At 56.9% G+C, this 20,534-nt stretch overlaps 1 protein-coding gene across 3 annotated transcripts in view; it reads right to left on the minus strand.

Moving 5' to 3' along the window:
* The window catches only part of MGLL (monoglyceride lipase), an 85,705-nt gene that overhangs the window by 35,056 nt on the left and 30,115 nt on the right, over positions 1-20,534 (minus strand). For all 3 annotated transcript variants that reach the window (XM_058678891.1, XM_058678890.1, XM_004581348.2), the window contains exon 3: positions 18,099-18,205. In XM_058678891.1, coding sequence (XP_058534874.1) covers positions 18,099-18,205 — 107 coding nt within the window. The remainder of the gene's footprint in view (positions 1-18,098; positions 18,206-20,534) is intronic.

The following is a 20,534-nucleotide window of genomic DNA, read 5'->3' on the forward strand; positions in this document are numbered from 1 at the left end:
CCAAAGAGAACACGAAACCCGGCATCCAGGGACTTGGCAGAGCCGGCCCCAGTGGAAAGGAGAGGACTGAGAGCCGAGAGTACAGCAGGGCCAACCAGGGATGAGGGGATCAGGACTCTGGGATGAAGCCAAGTGCGGCTGGAATGCAACTTCCGGACTCTCCTTGCAACCCAAAAATTAAACAGAACCACGGACGGAGCTGGGTTCTCCCGAGTAATGGCCCAACACTTGGACTTGTCCACATTGCTAGATGTGTCCCTGGCCAGTTGTGTCCCGTGTTCCTGTGTGGGTGGCAGTGCGCCTCCCTCTGCCCACAGCTCTACTCTGCCTTACTTGGACTTTCCCCCAACAGGTGCCGGGGGGGCCACAGAATCCCAGGCCTGCACTGACAGATGCCCAAGTCACATCCCATGGAAGGGGGGCAGTCCCCACCAGGGCATGGCTCGAGCCCCATCCTGGCACCTTAGAACCTGACATCTGAATGGACTGGATGCTTTCTGCTGGAGACCACTGGGGGCTTCACAGGGGAGTGGCCACAGTTTTGTTAAAGGCATGAAATAAAACAATGACCACGAGTCAGAAAATGGACACTATCAGAAGCGACAGGTATCACCTGTGATCTCAACAAATAGGAAACAGCCTTCAGTCTAACTGGGTGCTCTTGGCAGCACAGTGGAGGAAGGGCCAGCCAGCCTAGGGGCTCTACGAGAACACTCCAGCAGCCACCATGGTCCCCGACCGGAGGCTGGTACTCAACGACAACACGAGTGACCTCTGACTGGCCCTTCCCTGCTAACTCCCTGGAAAATTATGCTTATCTACTTTATTCACTATGATGCACTTGACCATTCATTTAAACAATGTAGCAGCTGAAAATTTTGTTTATCTGAAATACAAACGTAACTAGACAAAAACAGAGAGATAGAAGAGCTCATCCATCTGCTAGGTCACTCCCCATACAGCTTCGGGTCAAGGGCAGGGTCAGGCCAAAGTGAGCAGCCAGGAATTCAACCTAGATTCCCCACGAAGGAGGCAGGGACAGCGGCCCTTGGGCCATCACTTGCTGCTCCCCAGGGTGCACAGGAGAAGGAAGCAGATACCGGACCCATGGCATGCGGGTGTTGAAAGTGGCTCCTTGGAAAGCCCCTCTCCCATACCTGCCACTCAATTTCCAGAATCCTTTGTGGACCCCACCCCCTCCACAGCCTCTCCGGCCTCCACTGCCTTCTCCCCTCCCCCAGCCCCACAGCCAAGCCTGCAGCTCCATCACACTCATCCTGAGTGTGACAGATGGCCTGGGCTTGGCTGTGCTCTGAGACGCCTGTGACCTGGGACAAGCCCGGGCCCTCGACCCTGAAATCCACGTTCTCCCCTGGTCCCCAGGGCTGGCATGGGCTGCAGTGGGCAGCAGGCCCTTGATACACAGGAGCTGGATGTCACAGCACATTCTGGTCCCTAAGGGAGCAGGACCAGATTCACTGTACTACACCCTCAACCCAGTCATGCCTGGCACTTAGATCGGGAAACACCACGCTGGGGTCTCTCTAACTCTGAAATACAGAACCTCTTCACCAGAACCTGGAGCTGGCTGCTACCTCCAGCTTCCCGTCAGTGCCAACGTTGGGAGGTGGCAGCGATGGCTTGCGCAGGCAAGTGTGAATTAGGTTCCTAGCTCCAGTCTCCAGCCAGCCCTGACCCCTGAAGGTCTGTGCAGAGCGAACCAGTGCAAGAGAGCAAGCTCTCGCCTCTCAAATTGTACTTGCACACATGTCTAGACATGCAAAGCAGGACAACCAAGTCCCCCGGCTTTGTGAGTCCATCTGCTCTCAGAGTGTGACTGGAACTGCAGCTATTGCATTTCACATATCACACACACCCAGGGTCCAGGCCTCAGCTGGGGATGGAGGACATGAAAACCAGTGAGAGAGGGGAGGAGACTGACAATGTGTGTGGCAAGTGGAGACAATGACAATCCACCTCAAAAAGCCCTCTGACGGGCAACAAGGTCCAGTGACTTGGCTTAAAGCCATAGAGACAGTCCTGGGAGATCAAAACCAACAGTCAGGAAGAGTTCCAAGAAATGCTGCTTGCACTCTTCTGCCACCTATGCCTTCTCTGCAAGGCGCCTGGAAGCCCACCTCGGTCACCTGACAGGTGGATGGCCAGCCCAGCTCTGCTACAAGACCTAGTCCAAGCTCCCATGCCAGTGGTCACAGACGCCCTATCACCCTGGCCAGTCAGCACACGGTCCCTGCACAGAGCCACCTTGCCCAGCTGGAGCTGACCACGCGGGTGTGATGGGCCTGCTGAGATTAGCAGTACTTCCCCCCGCCGCCCGGCCATGAAGGTCCAGATGGACTGGTCTGTTGTAGCTCCGCAGACTAGAGAAACGGCTGTCATCTCAGCATGGTGTTTGGGGTGCTTTGTCACACAGCCAGGGCAGATGGACTGACTGCTGCATCCCAGGGTACCTGGGAAAGAGCTGCAGCTCATTTTATCTATGTGTCTGAAAGGTAGAGGGAGGAGAATCCATCCCCTGACCGTTGATTGACCCCCTACCCAGTGCTAACAGCAGCCTTGGAACTAGGAACTCAATCTGCACGTCTTATACACCTGGCAGGAGCCATCACAGCTACCCCAAAGGGCTAAGTTCATGGGAAACTGGGCTCAGGGGCAAGTATCAAGCTCAGCCCAGGACAGCTCTTGTGTGACAGACATCTGGAAATTCCTGGGGTGTGAAGGTCAAGTACTATGGTGAGTGAAGAGCCACGGAGAACGCTCATCACATCAAGTGACCTGCTGCTTGTTTCATGGAGCTTCCTCTAGCAGGCTGGCCAGCCACGCATGCGCACACACCATCCCCTGCTCTGGAGACCCAGCCCCAGCCCACACGAGGGGTGTAGCTTCTCTTCTGCTGTGCCCAGCTCCTGCGCCTGTCCCTCGGCTGATGGGTATAACGGGACCAGGTGGTCTCCCGTGCACACAGGCGGCAGCTCAGGAAACCAGGGGCATGGCAGCCCTGGCTGACCTGGCTGCCAAGGAACCCTTTAAAGGGAAGACAGTGGCAGGTGGTCTTTGCAAACCCTCAAGGTCCCCCTAGAGAGACAGCCAGGTCTCCCCTGCCAATGGTTTCCGGGTTTCTGTCGGCCTCCACCCTTCCTGTCCACTGTGGCCCAGTGCTAGGTGCACAAAGCCGGGGCAGATGGCAACACGCACAGCATACCCTGCTCCACTGGCCGTGGATCACCCTATCCCGCTGGCCCTGGGGACCCCAAGCTGCTCCTGGGATTAGATATGGGCCTGCTTGCCCCCTGCACAGCCTGCGCTGCGGGTCTCCAGGGCAGCCCGGCTTTTGTCCCCAGGCACAAACCATGGATCCCACAGGCACTTTTGAAACACATGGCCCGTGGCACTCCTGGCCTTGAGTCCTTGCTCAGTCTTTGGAGGACTTGTCACAATGCTGTCACCTCAGGTCATGGTAATGAGATCAGCAATAATCCATGGAGGCAAGGGTTCCTGAGACAAACGCTCCCTCCGTGTTGGTCTGAGATAACCCAATGACTGGACCAAGGCCACCTGGTGACGAGATGACGAAGCAGCCTGGCTGGGGACAGTGGGGCTCCTGACACCTGAGCTGAGCTGGGTGTCTGTTCCCACCTCTGACCTGACACCTGGAGGTGGATGGGTCAGCTGCCCGTATGTCCTGTCTCCCACCCAGGGACACTTCCTTTCCTCCTCCACATGGCAGCCTTCTGGGATGCTGGCACCCAGCCCTCCCAGTCCTCTCCTAGCTGTAGGGAGCCACTGTTGCCATCAGCCTGTCTCCTACATGCACTCTTCTGTTCTGTCCACTTCCAGGCAAGGCCCATGGAAAGCTGACGCTGAGTTTTACAGGCAGCTCTCCGCTGCCCTGACCCCAGAATCACCGGGCTTCTCAGGGCTTCCTCTTCTTGCCAGAGCTTCCTTCTGTCAACTCAACCCACGGCCTGGCCGGGGATCAGCCGTGCTCTGCACCCACATGTCCACCCAGCTCCTCCAAAGCCCTTGAGAAAGTGAGAATCAGCAGGCTAACCTGCAGTCTGTGACAGCAGCATCCCATGTCAGTGCCAGTCTGAGTCCTGGCTGCTCCACTTCCAATCCGGCTCCCTGCTAGTGCACCCAGGAGTTGTGGATGACGCCCCAAGTCCACGGGCCCTCCATCCACTTGGGAAACTCAGATGAAGCTTCTGGCTTCAACCTCGCCCAACCCCAGCAGCTGCCGCTATTGGGGGAATGAGCCAACAGATAGATGAATGTATCTCTTCCCACCACCAACCCCTAATTCTGCCTTTGAAAGAAACCTTTAAAAAATAAAAATTAAAAAATAAGAACACTTCTCCTTTTCAGGGAAGCAGTCCAAATCACCTTCACCACCATGAAAGGCCACACACCCACACCCAGTGGTCCCTCGGCAGCCACAGGGAGTGGCTCCAGGACACCACAGCCTCAGATGCTGCAGTCACTGCTGTCACACAGCTAGAAACTGCACAGGGTGTCTGCACACGACTAGACTGCTCGCAGCACCACCTGAATGCCAAGTCCGACCCCATCCCTCGGGAGCACCAGCAGGAAAAGCATCTACGTGTGGCCAGGACAGGTGCATGGTTTTCCAGCTACCCTCGCCCGGCAGCTGGTGGAGCGTGGAACGCATGTGTGGGGGAGGTATGTGTGCTGTGCACGCAGTGGGGAGACCATGCGTGTTTAAAGTTCCGTGCCAGCACACCTCAGGTAGCAGCCTGTCTCAGCGTGGTAACTCCTTTTTGCCTCCCATCCTTGGCCACAAGATGAAGGCCCAGACCTCAGGTCCTAGGACACTGGGAGACCTACAGTACCCCTAATCCTCTCATACATGAAATTGTGGTCCTCCTGGGAGGAAAAAACAAGCAGAGAGAAGCGTCGGGGGACGGGGTAGCAGGGTCAGGCTCATGTGCAGCCCAGCGCCTGGGTTTGCTGTCCTCACCTGAGACTGGGCCCCAGTGGGTACCCAGAGCTGTGTCCTGCAGGCTGGGGTAGGAGCAAGGGTCCTGAAGCTGACTTGGCCTTCCTGCCTGGGCACCATACTGGCCTGCTCTTGGGGTGGAGGACACATGGCACATACAGTCCAGTGTCCCGCAGTGGATTGGCCAGCCTTCCGTCACACCCTTCTGGGCTTGGGACATCCTGGGAGATGTGGTCTGGATGAGGGCACTCATGCCCATATGACTTCAGCAGAGGAGGGCATCCTGTTTCAGAAACCCACATAGTAAGGAGGGGACAGGGGTAGGAGCGGGGCAACATCCTGCCCTGCTTAGGACTTAGGACAGCCTGGTTGGCACGGGTCTGTGAGGAACCACCCCCACACCAGCTCACCGAGCGTGGCCTCCACAGGGCTGCCCTGTATAATGCTCAGTCTGGGAGAGAAAAGGAGAACCACCCCAAATTCAGGCAATTTCACTTCTCATCGGCCCCTGTGACCCAGGAACCAGGCAAGTCGAAACCAGGCTCATGTTAGCTCTGCTTTGTGTCCTCTGGTTGAGAGACTGGGATGGGAAGAACGTGCCCCCGAAGGGTGTCTGCTTCAATATTTGCTCCTGGCAGAGTAAAAGGTGAGATGCCCTCCCCAACCCCCATGGGGGGCAGGCAGGGAATCCACAGCAATGAGTCCCCAGTGGGGCTGAATGACCATGGTGTCATGGTTCCCCTGTTGCTAATGGTCTCCTCCCATGAGCAGTTTAAGCGGCAGAAGCTGCTATATGCCTGCCGTCCACTTTCTCCATCCACTCTCTCCCTTCAGCTAAAGCACTCTGCCTTCCAGTCTCCCTGCCTATCAGGGAGACTACATTCTAGCCACCAAGATGTGGAAGGAAGCTTCTAGAAAGGCTTCTTAACTGTAAGATGGGCATCATTCTGACACAGACATAGGATGGGACGGCTGGAGCTCTCGTGGTCACACTGGACCAAGAGGGACATTCAATGTGAGATGCCCTCCTGGTGGTTTCATGATGACCCAGGGAGTCGTAGTCCCCAAATGCACTGAGTATGCCTTCTAATTCTGGTATCTACGCATCGCAGACCTCACCAACACGGGAGAACACTGCTCCATCTTAGTGTCAACCACCAGAGACGGTAAAGCGCTTGCATCCAGGTCTATCTGCAGAACAGCACCCACAGCCTCAGCCCAGACCAGACCAGCATTTTCCTGCCCTCATCACCCCAAGGCAAGGAGCACACAGCCCTGTACCCCAGACTCCCCAAAGCATCCCAATAGCCCCGCCTGGGCATGCTTCCCTGCCTCGTCCCCACCCCCCACCATAGTAGAGGCTCATGTCCCCATCCCCCGGGCGGGGCAGGTGCACCCCGGACGGCCTGGCACATCATGCTGTGTCCCGTCCCCTTGGGACATGAGGATCATGCAGTCGCCTCCTGCCAAACAGACCTCCCTACTGCCAGACGCTGGCCACATTCGCGTTTCTAGCCTGAACTAGAAACTCCTTGTTTAATCATCTGCTCTATGACTGATCTTTGCACCTAACAGCCAAACTGAATTCCCAGCTGATGAAGTACACGACAGAAAGTGACAGGCTCCGCGTTTTCCAAAACCTCCCCAGTGGGCCACGCAGCCGTGCAGGTCATGAGATCTGCTTCCCACATCAGAATGCCTGGGATGCCAGGACCACCAACGCATGCTGGCCAGCCAAAGGCTCAAAGCACGGTTCCTGCTGGGCCTGCACTATTCTCCCACCAGCCCTGCCTGGAAGTTCCCCCACATCTGAGCATCCAAGCCAGGGTCAAGGCCGCCAGGGCTGCCTTTTCATTTTCCCTTCACCACTAAGAGGTGAGAAACCAAGCACCGCAGACAGCCTAACAGGTGCCATTTGCAATCCCGCTCCTGGTACTTACACTTGCTCAGGGAAGCCACCTGCAGGGACAACTTAAGGTGCAGGACAGGTTCCAGAGTGTGTACACCGGCCTCCAAAGCTCCCAGGCCGGTGACCCAGCCTTGCAGGGTGAGGGGGGGTTCCCAGGGGACATCACCCTGCTCCCCTTCCCTGAGCTTTCCCTGGCTCACCCTGGCCGTTGGCAGCAGCACAGGTGGTTATTTTTAGCTCTTGGCGGCTTGGCAGTTTCCTGGTCACATGCTGTGTGAGCGCCCAGATTGGGCTCACAAAACGCCTGCTTGGGGCCTTCAGCCCTTGCAGCCAGGCAGCAACGCCCCCTCCCCACCAAGGACGAGGGTGGAGTGGGGGCAAAGCCTGAGTGGGGTCCAGGCCCAAATCTGCCACTCAGTCCCCTTTCTCTGTAAAATGGGAAGGGGGCGGGGCTTTCCTCACGGACTCACTGCCACCTGCTGCTGTGTCAGCGAGTCCAAAGTGAGGGCGATCAGGGTCCTCATTCCCGTTATGGTTGCTAATGTAGTTAACAGGGGCTGCTGGCAGGGACCTGGCCGCCGCCCCTTCACAGCAGGCTGGACTATGGTCCTCCCAGTTCTTGTGCTGAGGAACTCCACCCGTAATGTCAGATATTGATGGCCATTAAGGGCAGGTGGAGTCCTGAGGGTAATGTCCCCACCATGGCATTAATGGCCCTGTATAGGGAGAAGTGAGACTCCAGACCCACGTCTCACCTCTTGTCTCACCTCTGCATTGGTGCAGCAGAAAGCTGGCCCCAAGCAGGAAGCTGCCTTGTGAAGTGCAGGGGGCAGGATTTGAACCTGAGCTTTGCTCTGGAATCTGGCGCCTCGCCCTTGGCAGCCTCCCCAACTTGCTTTGCCCTTGACGTCAATACACGCCAGAAAATGACACTGACACACCCACTGGGAACAGATGCACCTTCTGTAGGGAAAGTTGGTACCTGAAGATTGGAGGAGAAAGATGGGCCTGGTTACCCAAGCAGGATGCGCTGACTTCAGTTTATAAGGTGTCTGGCACATGGCACCTGCTGCTGCCCAGTAGGTGCCAGGGGCCCCCCAGGCTGTCCCAGCAGTCGGGCAGCATGGGAACCCGGCCCCACAGAGGCTCAGAGGGCACATGGTTTCAGCAGCAGACCGCTGCTGGAGTGAAGCTGTGCTGGAAGCCACATGCCAGGCTGCTGTCCCTCCGTTGCAGCAGCCTGGGCTCCTCACGCTCAAGGCCAGCTAGGACCAGGCAGGAAACAGCAAGCTCAGAGACGCGCCCAGGAATGTGACCCCTGCTTCCCAGGGGCCTGCCAGGGCGATCAAGGCCGCCTGGGTCACACACCCCACCCGGGTCACACACCCCACCCACCCAGATCAGCAGCTTGCAGCAGTGAGAGGCCTGCCTGGACTTGTCCTGACCCCGGCTGCAGCAGGCTCTGCCTCTGCTCCAGCTGTGCCCCCCAGGGTCACTCCCTCCACTCCCAGCCCCCTCTCCCCTGGCAGCTGCTGCTGCCCATTCACACAGGTGAAACCCACTGCCCAGCAGTAGGGGGAGCAGGGGGGTGAGTTGATTGATCTGTCTCTGCCCCTTGCCTCAGGGACCAGACCCTGGGATGTGTGCAGGGCAACAACACTGTTCCACGCCAGGAGTCACTGGGAACATAGCACGTACCCACAAGCACACAGTGTGAACAGGGCCAGCTGGACACAAGCAGAATGGGAGCACTGGAGCCTGGGTGGCAACACCAATGCCTGAGCTGGCCCTGTAACCTCTGATCTGCACCAGGGTTTGCAGGCAGTTGGGCAGCTGGGGATGCCTCTGCCTGGCCACAGTACATCCATTAATCCCGCTAGTACCAACCAGGAGCAGGCATTGAGCCCGCATCCCATGCTGGAGCTCCGGCTCAGCCTCCTACCAGCACAGGCCCCGGGGAGGCAGTGATGGAGGCTCAAGAACTGGGCTCCCTGCCACCCACGTCAGAGGCCTGAATCAGCCCAGTCTTGGTGCTTGCAGGCATTTAGGGAGGAAACCAGCAGAGCAAGGATAACAGTGTGCCAACCAGCAGCTGTACAAGGGGCACTGGTGCTCCCTGGGCCCCAGAGCTCTTGGCTATTTGGGGCCACACAAAGCAGCCTGGAGGTGTTAACCAGGACCCCAGAAACTGACTAGACAGCAGCACACCCCATCTGGTACCTGGGGCTCCTGGGACTGCCCCAGAGGGAGGGAGGTCAGGCTCCCCTCCCCACGAGGTTGGTCGGTCTGGTGTGAATTCCCACCCACACATCTCCCTGACAGTGAAGTAGATGCTATCTTCTGCAAGTGACCATGGCCCAGCTCTCTCCCCAGTGTATCTTTCCAACTTTACCATGGACGGAGCCCGGGGCTCCTGACTGGGACTTCTGGCTGGTGACGGGGAAGCTTGGTCCCCTGTTCAGTCATTCTGAGCCGACTTTACTCCTGCCTCTGGGCCATCTCCTGGGCCCAGGAGGCCCTTCTGTTGGGAAGACAGTGACAGCTCACAGCCTTCGCTCTGAGGACTTGTAATGTCCTTCCACCCCAAGCAGGAGCCAATCATCTTCCCAGAGGCTGCTAGGATTCACAGGTCACCCAGGAAATCACGATCTCATTCCAGGGCCTCTCTGGAGACACCCCACATCCATTTGCCAGGGTTAACGGGGTAATTCCCCTGCTGCAGACATGCCTGGGTCAGGGGTACACCATGCTTCAGGAACATCAGGCTCCACAGACCCCAGGAAGTCCAGCAGCTTGAGGGGAGCTGTGGACACAGCCCTATCAGGGCCAACGGCAAGTGGACCTTGGGGGAAGGCACTCCTGGCCTCTGGCTCCCTGGGTGGCAGCTCAGTTGCCCGCCTGCAGAACGACCATGCTGACATCTAGGCCAGCGATGGCATGAGAGGCCAAGACAGACTCCAGAGAGCCCCGGCCAGCAGCCTGGGCCCAGGGGTGACGCCCTGGGCTGGCTGTGGCCACACTGGTGCTGGCGCCAGGGGCACTCACGAGCCTGGTCCCTTTGTGGTCATCACTGTGCCCACTTTGAGGCTACCATGAGGGACCAAGCAAGACAATCAGGGGTATGACAATATCAACAAGGGTCAGTTAAATAGGAAATATTCTCCCATCCACTTTAAGGTAGCGTGAAGCTGTGGGTGGAGTCACTGCTGGTCACCCCAACAGCCAGTGTCTGTGGGGGGCCTAGTGTGAGCCGGGCACACTGCACAGGTAAGCTCATTCTCTTCCTTTTCTGTCCCTCCCTGTCAGTCCTACAGCGAAAGAAGAGACTTGATGAGGAAACTGATGTTCAGAGAGGGCAGCTCACTTGCCCAGGGTCGCACAGCCAGAAGTGATGGCTCCAACTCAGACTTCTAGAGGGCAGGGTCTGTGTTTAGCTCTTTCCCCCAAATACAAGCCTACGTACGCATTATAACCAGGCCCGCCTTCTCTCAGTTCCCGAGCTGCAGCAAATGACATCCCTGGAGTGCCTTCCCTAAAATTACTCAATCTTCCCTTTTGCATGGAATCATGTGTTGCTTGACTTTCTTCCTCCTTCACCAAGTGACTCATGTCAACACTGAAGAGACTGGCTTTTCTGGAAGCCCACAAAAGTGTTGTGTGTTTTCTTCACACCTGAAAACCTTGGATACATTCATCTGGAGACGCTGGGGATAATTTTGCATGAACAGCCACATTTTGGGGTAAAGTCACGGCGCAACTCCAACCCATGGACGAGAAAGGAGGGCTTGGCCACGCCTGCCACTTCTGATCCAGGGTGCAGACAGCACCCTCGCGCTTGGGTCCTCTGCCCAGCAATGCAATCCTGTCACTTTGGCAGAGCCGTGTACGCCTCTGCACCTGATTCATGTCTGGCCTTCCCCACCCATTACCCATCACACACTTAAACACCGAAATGGACGGCGGGTAAGAGTAATGACGGCCCTGGGTGGTGGCAGAGCTGAGCCTCCCCACGCCGGCTTGAGAGCTTCAGAAATGGTTGGACACCTGTGTTTCCCACTGGAGGCCCCGGGTTCCACTCATAGCTCCAGCTTCCTGGTAGCATGGACCTTGAGGGTCAGTGGCAATGCATAAGTACTTGAGCTCTTGCCACTCACATAGTGGATCTAGACTAAGCTACCAGCCCCCTGTTCCAGGAAAGATGTAAATAAGATGTAAACTTGCAGAAATAACAAAATTGATTCAAAGGACCCCGTGCAGAGGGCAGACAGGGGTCTGTGTGGGAGAACGGGTGGCACTGGCTGCCACCCAATACCCATGGGGCAAACCAGCACCTGCCAACAACCACCACGTCATGTAACCCTCACTGGGCAGATACCCAGGGGAGTGGGAGTCCCAGGCAGGGACACCAAAGCTTGCCATGACTCACCCTGGTGATAAGCAATGGCGTTAGCTAGTTTCCCATGGTTGCTTGTACCAGTCTGTGCCACCTCATTTCCCCCTGTCCAGTACAGACCCAGCACTTACTGCTCTCATTGGTCCCTGCTGGACTCATTTTCAGCTGCTCCTGACCAGCCTGCATTCACACCACACCCTACTCAAAATCCACCTAGGCTGACACGGGCCCCCTTCGATCTGGGACCTACCCAGTCCCTCACCCTTGGGCCTCTGTGATTCGCAAAGAAAGTGGCTTGTTGTAGCTCATTGTACAGGATCCTGGCAGGCACTTGTGCTGTACACAAAATCATGCGATGCAAATCTTTGTGACAAAAGACTGTGTCCACCCAGGGGCTTCTCCAGGTCCAGGGTGTGCTGGACCCTTCTCTCCCAGCCCCTGGGGACTGACCTTCTGAGGCTCTGCCCGAGTTAGAGGAGACTACTACCGACCCCTGGATGGTTCAGTGTATGCCAGCACCCAGACAGAACAGCAGCTGTGTGTGCTAAGAGGCTCAGGGGAGGGCTGGGCCCTAAACCTTGATCGCTGTCTGAGGACCCAATGGGGCCCCTGCGAGGGCTCGGCTAGGAGCCTGGTGCTATTCCTCTCAGCCATCACACTGCCCACCCCAACCGTGCCAGCCCTGCCCCCACGCTGCAGCAGTAAGCGCCCACTCCCCCCCTTGGCACACCAGGCACTTCCACACTTCGCCTCTCATTTAAGATCAGAGAATTTCATAACTGGAATTATTCCTGAATTATTCAGTCCAGGAGAGTTGGAAATTTTTTAAAAAGCGAATCCTTTAATCAAATGAAATCTTCCAGAACAGAAAAGCTGAGCAGCCCTGGGTATGGTGGAGGAAGGCTGCAGAGTCTGGCACCTCCAGCTTCTGGAATCTTCCCCCACAGTTCCTTGGAGGACTGGGGCGCTGCTGGACAGCAGCGCATCGAAAGCCTGAGATGACCCCATCGGCCCTGCCTGCTTCCTCTGTGGAGACTTCAACTGGGATGGTTATGGAGGTCTGCTACACACGCTCAGTTTGGTTCCTGAGCCCCTGTTCCCTCCCCCGGGACAACCAAGGCCAGGGGCTGCAGGGCACACACCGCCACATTTACCTCACACTTCCCACAATGCCAGCACATCTTACACCTAAGGACAGGGAAGATCTGCCAGGCCTGTCTGTCTGATGACCTGCCACAGGGCTGGTGGGAGAGCTGGCGACCAGCAGCTCACACAGCAGGTTCACCAGTGACAGCTGCTCTGTCAGCCTCCGATACTGATGCCCTTTGCTATGGTTTGTGTCCGTCCCCCCACACCCACAAATTCTTGTTGAAATCCCACCCCCAGCATGCCGTGTCAGGAGACAGGGGTGATGAGGTCACGGGGGCTGAGACCCCGCAGACAGGACTAGATTCCTTGTAAGGAGACCCCAGCAAGGCTCCTGGCCTCCTCCCCTTATGAGGAACCAGGAATGTTCCCACCAGGCGCTCAATCTACCCCCACCTCGGTCTGCAACTCCACACCTGCAGGCCAGGAGCAGTAAAAATGTGCCATGTTAAAGCCACTGCTGGGCCCAGCAGCATGGCCTAGCAGCTAAAGTCCTTGCCTTGAACGCCCCGGGATCCCATATGGGTGCCAGTTCTAATCCCGGCAGCTCCACTTCCCATCCAGCTCCCTGCTTGTGGCCTGGGAAAGCAGTCGAGGACGGCCCAAAGCTTTGGGACCCTGCACCCGCATGGGAGACCTGGAAGAGGTTCCTGGTTCCCGGCTTCGGATCGGCGCAGCACCGGCCGTTGCGGTCACTTGGGGAGTGAATCATCGGATGGAAGATCTTCCTCTCTGTCTCTCCTTCTCTCTGTATATCCGGCTTTCCAATAATAATAAATAAATCTTTTTTTTTAAAAAAAAAAAAAGCCATTGCTATGTCTGAGTGTGAAGTCACAGCCACCACCTGTGTTCTAGCCCTGGCTGCTGGTTCCTCCTGGGGTCGCTGGTGAGCTCCCAGGAGAGGCTGTGCGAGGAAGCCTCATGTACACGGGGAGGTTCTGTGCACACATGCATTGCCGCCACATCTGAGGACCAGAGGAAAACGGGGTGGGTGGGGTCAGGGCGCAGCGGTCCTGAGATGCAGGCTCCGGAGCCAGAATTCAAATCAGTGTCCAGGCAACCTCAGGCAGGCAGCTGAACCCCACATCAGACACAAAGTCACTCAGAGATGCTTATCTAGCAGTTACCCGACTTATGTCCAAGAGGGTCTGTGAGTACAAAGAGTTGAGGCAGAGGAACAGGGAGTGGCAGGGGACAGCACGAACTCCAGGGGAAGGGCAGGTGGCATGATCCGTGCTCCAACCCTACTCACAAGCACCCAAGAAGTCCATGGTCCCGCCCTGGAGCTGGGCCCCTGTACCCTCAAGGCATCTCAGAGTGACGCATGGTTCCTTTCACTCCCGTGTTTACTAAAGGCAGACCCAGCTGTCAACACATTTCTCCAACGTTCCCAACCAGAGTGTATTACTTGTAACGGGTGATGCATTATTTTGGAATATTCCCAGCCCAGAGGCCTGATGGGAATCTGTCTTCTGGTATGAAAACACCCAAGCATAACAACCGCTCCCTGGTGCACCTCGCTGAAAATTTTCAAAATTCCCTGCTTCTGCCAGAGCACATGGCAGACCGCGGGCTACCCCGAAAAGTTCCTCTCCTCCAGGCCCGCCCCGCTCAGCCTGCCGAGCCAGAAAGGGAAAACCTCCCTGCCTCTAGTACTTTCCCTCAAGTATTTGCTGAGAAGTCATCCATGTTCACCAGTCAAGTTCAGTTCCTGTATAAAAGCAGGCTGCTGTGCGCTAGATGGATGTGTTAACATCTCAGTCCCTGTTGCACAGGTGGGAGACTGCTATAGACAGGGTCCCTTGCTACCAGAAGTGCTGCACAGAGCTGAGCCGGCTCCGTGCAGCACCCCAACCAGGATGGGGAGGGGGTGGGTGGGAGGACATCACACCCTCCCCTCCCCCGCCCTCCCTCCCATCAAAGTCAGACTGGCCAGTTTCGCCTTCAGGGAAAGCGAGGGGTTTCCTGTGAGTCACAGTGAGCAGCTGGTAGCCCTGGGGACCGCAAGCACACCAGGCCCAATTTTCCCCTGTGCTATATTTAGAATGCCCCAGAAAAGCCCAAGGCCGCTGGTGTTTCCACCTGCTTGGCTGGACGCGGGAGGCAGCTCCTCCTCCTCTGCCCTCCTCACCCTCCCCTGGGCCCTGCCCTGGATCCCCCGGAGCCCCACCCCCACCCCCACACCTTCTGCCGCCCAAAGCCTGAGGGCTCTTCCCAGCGGGGGACCTAGCTCCGCCCCCCCAGCTCCAGATGTCAAAGATTCTAGAGGGACCTTGAGCAGCACAGGCCAGGGACTTAATCACCATGTTTCTTCCTTGCGAAACCATTTAGGGTCCAATTATATGGTTGATGGGGGCTGAGCTGGGTCCAGGCACAAAGATGGATCTTCAACACCGCTCCCTTTGCCTTCTTGGCCCAGGACTGGGGGCGGGGGAGGGGCTCCTAGTAGTTCCTCTCCTCATGCCCCAGCCATAACCTGAAACCAAAGGCATCTGCGGCTCTCAGCGGGCTGTAGTGGGGGCACCAGGGCTGAGTGTCCAAACACCCCAGCCATCTCAACGGTAGCCAAGAAAGCGTCCCTTGCGTGGAACCACACACTCCCCATCGCGGTGGAGGCCACCCTGCTGGACCCTGCCATATACTGCTGCTTCTCTTTGAAACACACGCGGGCTGAGCTAACCTGGCTGAGCCACTGTGCTCAGGCCTGGGCTAGGCGTGGACGATGAGAGGGCTCCTTTGGGGTGTGGAGTGAGGTGCTCACCCTCGGCATGCTATATCTTGTGTTGGTCAGGAGCACAGAGGACAGACATGTGCGACTGACCGCCCATCACCCATTCATCTGGAGGCAGGGCAGCTGCCAGCCGGGTCCACCCCCTGCTCCTTCCAGGCCAGAGCTCCGTGTTGTTTCGGTCAGGGGTTAAGGAACTCCATCCCTTCCCCTTGCTTAGCAGTGGGCAGGGCCGATGGGGTGGGGAAGCAGGCTTGAGAGCCGCAAGCAAAGACAACTGAGCAACACTACAGACAGCTCCAGCCACTGGCGGTGCCAAGCAGGCCTGAGAGGCGTGGGGGGCAAACCAAGCCCTCACTCAGCAGGCTGCTCTGCTCAGATGCTGCCAGCATGCAGCCAAGTTGCCCCCCCTTGCAGTGTGAGCATTGGTGCCATGAGATTGGGATCCATCGTTATACGGCCTTGGCCTTCTCATCTACAGCAAGGTCACTTAGGCTGCTAGGGAATGCGTCCTACCCATGAGATCATTTGGCCAAACTCTACAACTGAAAAAGAACGTGAAGCTCCTGTCAGTGCTTCATGCTAAGACCCTGGGTGTGCACACTTGCGTCCCAGGCTACCAGGGACCTGGAAAGGAAGCAGTGACACTGAAATGGGGTGCAGCATTGCAGTGTGGTGATCAGCTAGTGTCAGGTGGACAGGAACCAGCCCCCATACAGGTTGCCGGGCAGACCCAGCAGCAGCATCACGTGGGTAGTCCATTCAACTTCACGATGCAGTGTGCTAACCATTGCTTCATCTGCCTTACCCTCAGCACCACAGCCTGAGACGGGAACCCTGCCTCCCCAACTCCCAGTCTCAGCTCTGCTGGCCCTGCTAAGGTGCTTGGGCTCAGGCCCAGGGCACAGTGGATGGCCCATGCTGCAGCTGACCAGGGCCAGAGGCAGCATGACCCCATCACGTGCCCTTTTACCGACAGCCTCTGGCTGTATAGCCACATCATTCTGCCCGCCCTCAGCCCCATGGGGCAGGGACTGACTGGGCATGCTGGGGCCTGGGTCGCGTGCTGTCCACATGAAGGGTGAGGTGGCATGCGTCTGCAGCAAGCAGTATCTACTGCTCCATGGTGTCTAGTCTTTGCCTCCTGCTGGCTCAACCAATGTCCCAGTGTCCAAGCCTCCACAGACATCCGTGCCCGGAAACACAGGCACAGCGTGAGAGGAGGAGGTTGCTTCAAACCCTGCCTTCCCTCTCCACTTCGGATGGCATTTCTCAGCAAGAGACAAGGCCAAGGTCACCACCAGCCGCCCCCCCTCCAGCAGCTGCCTCAGCAAGCAGCTTGCACGTGACCCCCATGGTGGCAGCCCACCTGCCTGGCTTTCTTCACTGAGATAAGCCAGAGAACAAAAGTCACATATGCACGCATGTGCAGACACACATGTGTGCTTGCGTGTACTCAACTGGATGCCTCTCTTGAATAAAACGCCCTCCAGTCTCCTGCTGGGAGCTTTCCCGTGAGTCATTCAAGCAACTTGAAGCAGGTGAGCTGGAGCTCCATTTTCACACTATATTTGGAATGTGGCAGACAGCTGTCTTAACTTGAGATGTTATTCTGGAAGCATCAAAAGGTGGGTTGCTTAGTCCCCTCCTCCCCCATCCCCCCCCCCCCCCGCTCTCTTATCAGAAAAAGGGAACCTTTCACAGTTGTTTTTCCAGGTGTGACAGTGAGACAGAGTAAGTCAGGTCCAACATGCACTTCCTGCCACAGGCAGGGCCAGGGGGCCCTGATGAGGCATCTGCTGCCAAGATACGAAACCCACTTCTGGACCTGGGGACCCAGCGTGGTTGTTGGTGACCCCTCTCCAGGAAACCAAGGCCAGAGGACAAATATCCTGAGCCATACACAGGGCAAAGGATATGAATTTGACAACAGTTCAGCCCCTGAGGTTCAAACACAGCGTCCCAAAGGCTTTACACAGCCCCACGCATGTCACGGCTCTCAAAGGGACACTGCAGTCGGCACACTCAGTGAAACAGATACTTTCACAGGAGCTCTTGACGAACCACACTCACAATTCTTCACGTACAAAATGCTCTAGCCAGCTCCGCCTCCCCCAACTTGCACACAGCCTTGCCCCGGCCTGGCTGCCCTGGCCCCTGCCCACTGCTGCTAGCTCTGTCTCCTGCTTTCAAATCACAGGCAACAGGAGCACATCTCTTCAGTCATGGGGGATGCTTCCCCTCCAAAACTGTCCAATAATGAATCAGGAGACCTCCTAGAGAACAGCATCAATACAACAGAAGAGCCACAGACTTGGGCAACGGACGGCGACCATGATGGCATGTGTGGATTTTGTTACTCCATAAAGAGCCAGGGACTTGGCCTGGGGATGCGTGTGTGTGTTTATATATGTATCACGTGCACTCATACTCGTTGACACACACTTGAGTGTGCATGTATGTACATATGCTCATTAGTGTGTGCATGTTTGTATATCTGTTTGTGTGCATGCGCATGCATGGTTGTGTGTGTGCTGGTGTTTACTTGTGACCAATATGGCCTGTTGAGACACTTGCTGCTCTCCGAGTTTGAAAGGTCTAGCAGGTCCCTTGTGGTTAGACTGGAGTTTGAACCAACTGTCCACGTTCGTTTCAAGTGCCCTGGGAGAAGACCAGGACCCATCTTAAGAGCTGGTAGTGCTTGGACACATGGGCAGGCATTCCCTGGCTTGGGATAAGTCCTCCCGTAAATATGTCCAGCAGCATCTCTCCAGCTGTGCTCCCTAGTGATGTAACCACACATTTTTCATTGGAAACATCTGTGGGTAGTTGTACAATGGAGGAAGGTGATAGCAGTGCGTGCGTGCGTGTATATGGGGGGAATCTGGTAAAACAGACATCTAATCTTCCAGGTACTGGCTGATACCGCACCCGGGACACTCACCATGGTCGTGGGCAAACACCAGCAGGTGCAGCCCCACCAGCATCTGAGCCAGTTCCTCATAGCGGCCGCAGTGCTCCCCGGCTCCGTGGGACACGAACACAAGTGCTCTGTGGGGACAAGAGGGCATGGTTAACACACCCACAGACCAGTGTGCACATGGTGCCATCAGTGGTCAAGCTGCTGCCTCCTCTCCAACAAGAAGGGCTGGTCAGCAAGACGCAAGCTCCCAAGTCCTGCAGGATGGGGGTCTGCCAGGCCTTTCCCCTGAGATTTTATCTGTTCCTCTGTCAAGCAGTGGCGACCTACTTCCCTTTGGGGTGTCCAGGAGTGGATTCTCGGGACATGTCAGGCAGGGTACTTGGGCACCTTTTGGGAATGTGCCTGCTGCCCCATGGCTTCAACCCACAGTTACTGCAAACACATGAATACTCAAGTTGGAGCTTGCAATACACCATTGGGAGGACACTGGCTAGAGAGGGCTTCAGGGCTTCATCTGGTGACCTGACAACTGGCCCCAGTCATTGTCCTCCCCCCAGATGGCCTGTCAATACAATCTTTACCCATGGTAGGATATGCAAGGTACTAGATATCCCTCCCTCTACTGCAACTGTCACTACAAATGAGTGGCTCTCATGTTGGGGGCACATGCTGGAACCAGGCTTGGGAAAGAAGTAGGTGGGGCTTTAAGAGCTACTGAGGCCCGGCCTCCTCCCACCTGCCAGTCCTGTAGGTGAGTGACCCACAGCCTAGGCTGAGCTGAGGATGAAGCTCAATGGACACAGGGCGAGAAGGCAGCTGGCGTGGAGCCATGTGCATCCCTGAGGGGCAGTTGGGCATATCTGGGGAGGTTGCTAGCCCTCAGATTAGAAGCAGACCTTCTCAGCAACACCCACAGACCATGCTCCCACATCAGGCCCCAACCTGATCTTAATGTTGTCTAGTGGGGTTTCATTCTCAGCTCCTGGGTCCTAGTCCTGTCCAATTGACCTCCCCTCCCAGGCCCCACATGTCTTTTCCCTGTCTGGGCTGAGCCTGCTTGGTGCGATCTGTCTGGCACAGGGAAATCAAATCAGGCTCCTCGCCTGCCTAGACCCTCCCGAGACTTCCTGGGGCGCCAGAGTGCAGCCGCTGCAGCTGCCTAGGCTGCTGCCTGCCCATTCAGCTCCTCCCCTTCTCCAGCTCTCCAGCTCCTCTGCTTGCAAGCCCAGATAGGTACACGCAGCAGGATAGTGCTGCTAAAACCCAGCAGGTAGGGGTGGCAGGTCCCAGGGTCCCACCGCCTGGTGTCTGCCAGACTCCAGGAGGCAATGCTCCTGATGGAGGTCACTGATGCCGCTGGGAAGAGATGTGCACAGCAGGGGTGCCCTGTGAGCTGTACCCCGCTGCACACCTCGGCCTGCCACATGGGGCTTTCCCAGGTGCCCTGGAGGAAGCTACCACGGTTTGTTTCCTGGCATGCTTTCTAGTGCCTCCCCCACCTGAGGAGGTTCAGAAAGAGGCCGAGGGTCTATTTTTCTATCACAGTCCTAGATGGGAAAGATTCATGAGCAAAGACTGGATGATTGGGGGCCACCACCACCACAATGAGGTCCAGAGCCTGAGTCCCACCGCAGCTGCAGCCTCAGAACCCAAGTCCCAGCCTGGGAGAAGAGGGGGGCTGGTATTGAGATTTTCCACTGCTTTGTCCCATTTCCCTGTCCAACACCCTCCCCCCAAGGAAAATCTCCCTTGGTCTTCCCCTACACACCTGCTGTGGGCGGAGCCGTGGTCACCCCTCCTCCCATTCCCTTCCAGTCCAGGTCCCAGCCGTCCCTGCCTAGCTGCCTGATACACAGCCAGCCATACCCTGAGCCCTGGGTTTGCAGCTATCCTTCTGGGGACGGGGACACCCCCTCAGCCCCAGGGTTTCCCACAGGGGACTTCCCCATCAGGTTACTGGCTGGACACTGGGTGGGGATTTCACAAGGGAGTGGGATTGCAGCTCTGCCTGGAAAAATGCATGTGGCCAGGCGCTACTGGGCTGAGATGCCGCAGGGAGGCACCCTGGTGTGATCCCAGGGGAGCCTGCGCAAATCACCTCACCTCACTGGGTACAGACACCAAGGCAAAGCAAATAGACGCTCAGAGAGCATTCCACATTATGCCGTGGGGATGAATGACTGCACACAACTCATAGCCATGCACAGCGCTGGCCCTACTATGAGAAGCATGGTGCACGTCACGCCGGGTGCCCTGAGCACAGCTCTGGGGAGCTGGAGGGTGTTCCCCATCCAGGGCATGGTGCCCAGCATGGCTGTGACCTGACGTGCCTTCAGCTTGCAGAGGAACCCAGATTGGAGCCCAGAGACAAGAGAGCTGAGAATCAGGCTCCAAGCAGGTGCCTGGGAAAAGTGGCCACTTCCTTCCCTTCTTTCTGGGCCATTCTGCAGCCTCCAC

This window comes from Ochotona princeps, chromosome 21 (genome assembly GCF_030435755.1).
Source record: "Ochotona princeps isolate mOchPri1 chromosome 21, mOchPri1.hap1, whole genome shotgun sequence".
Taxonomy (NCBI): Eukaryota; Metazoa; Chordata; class Mammalia; order Lagomorpha; family Ochotonidae; genus Ochotona; species Ochotona princeps.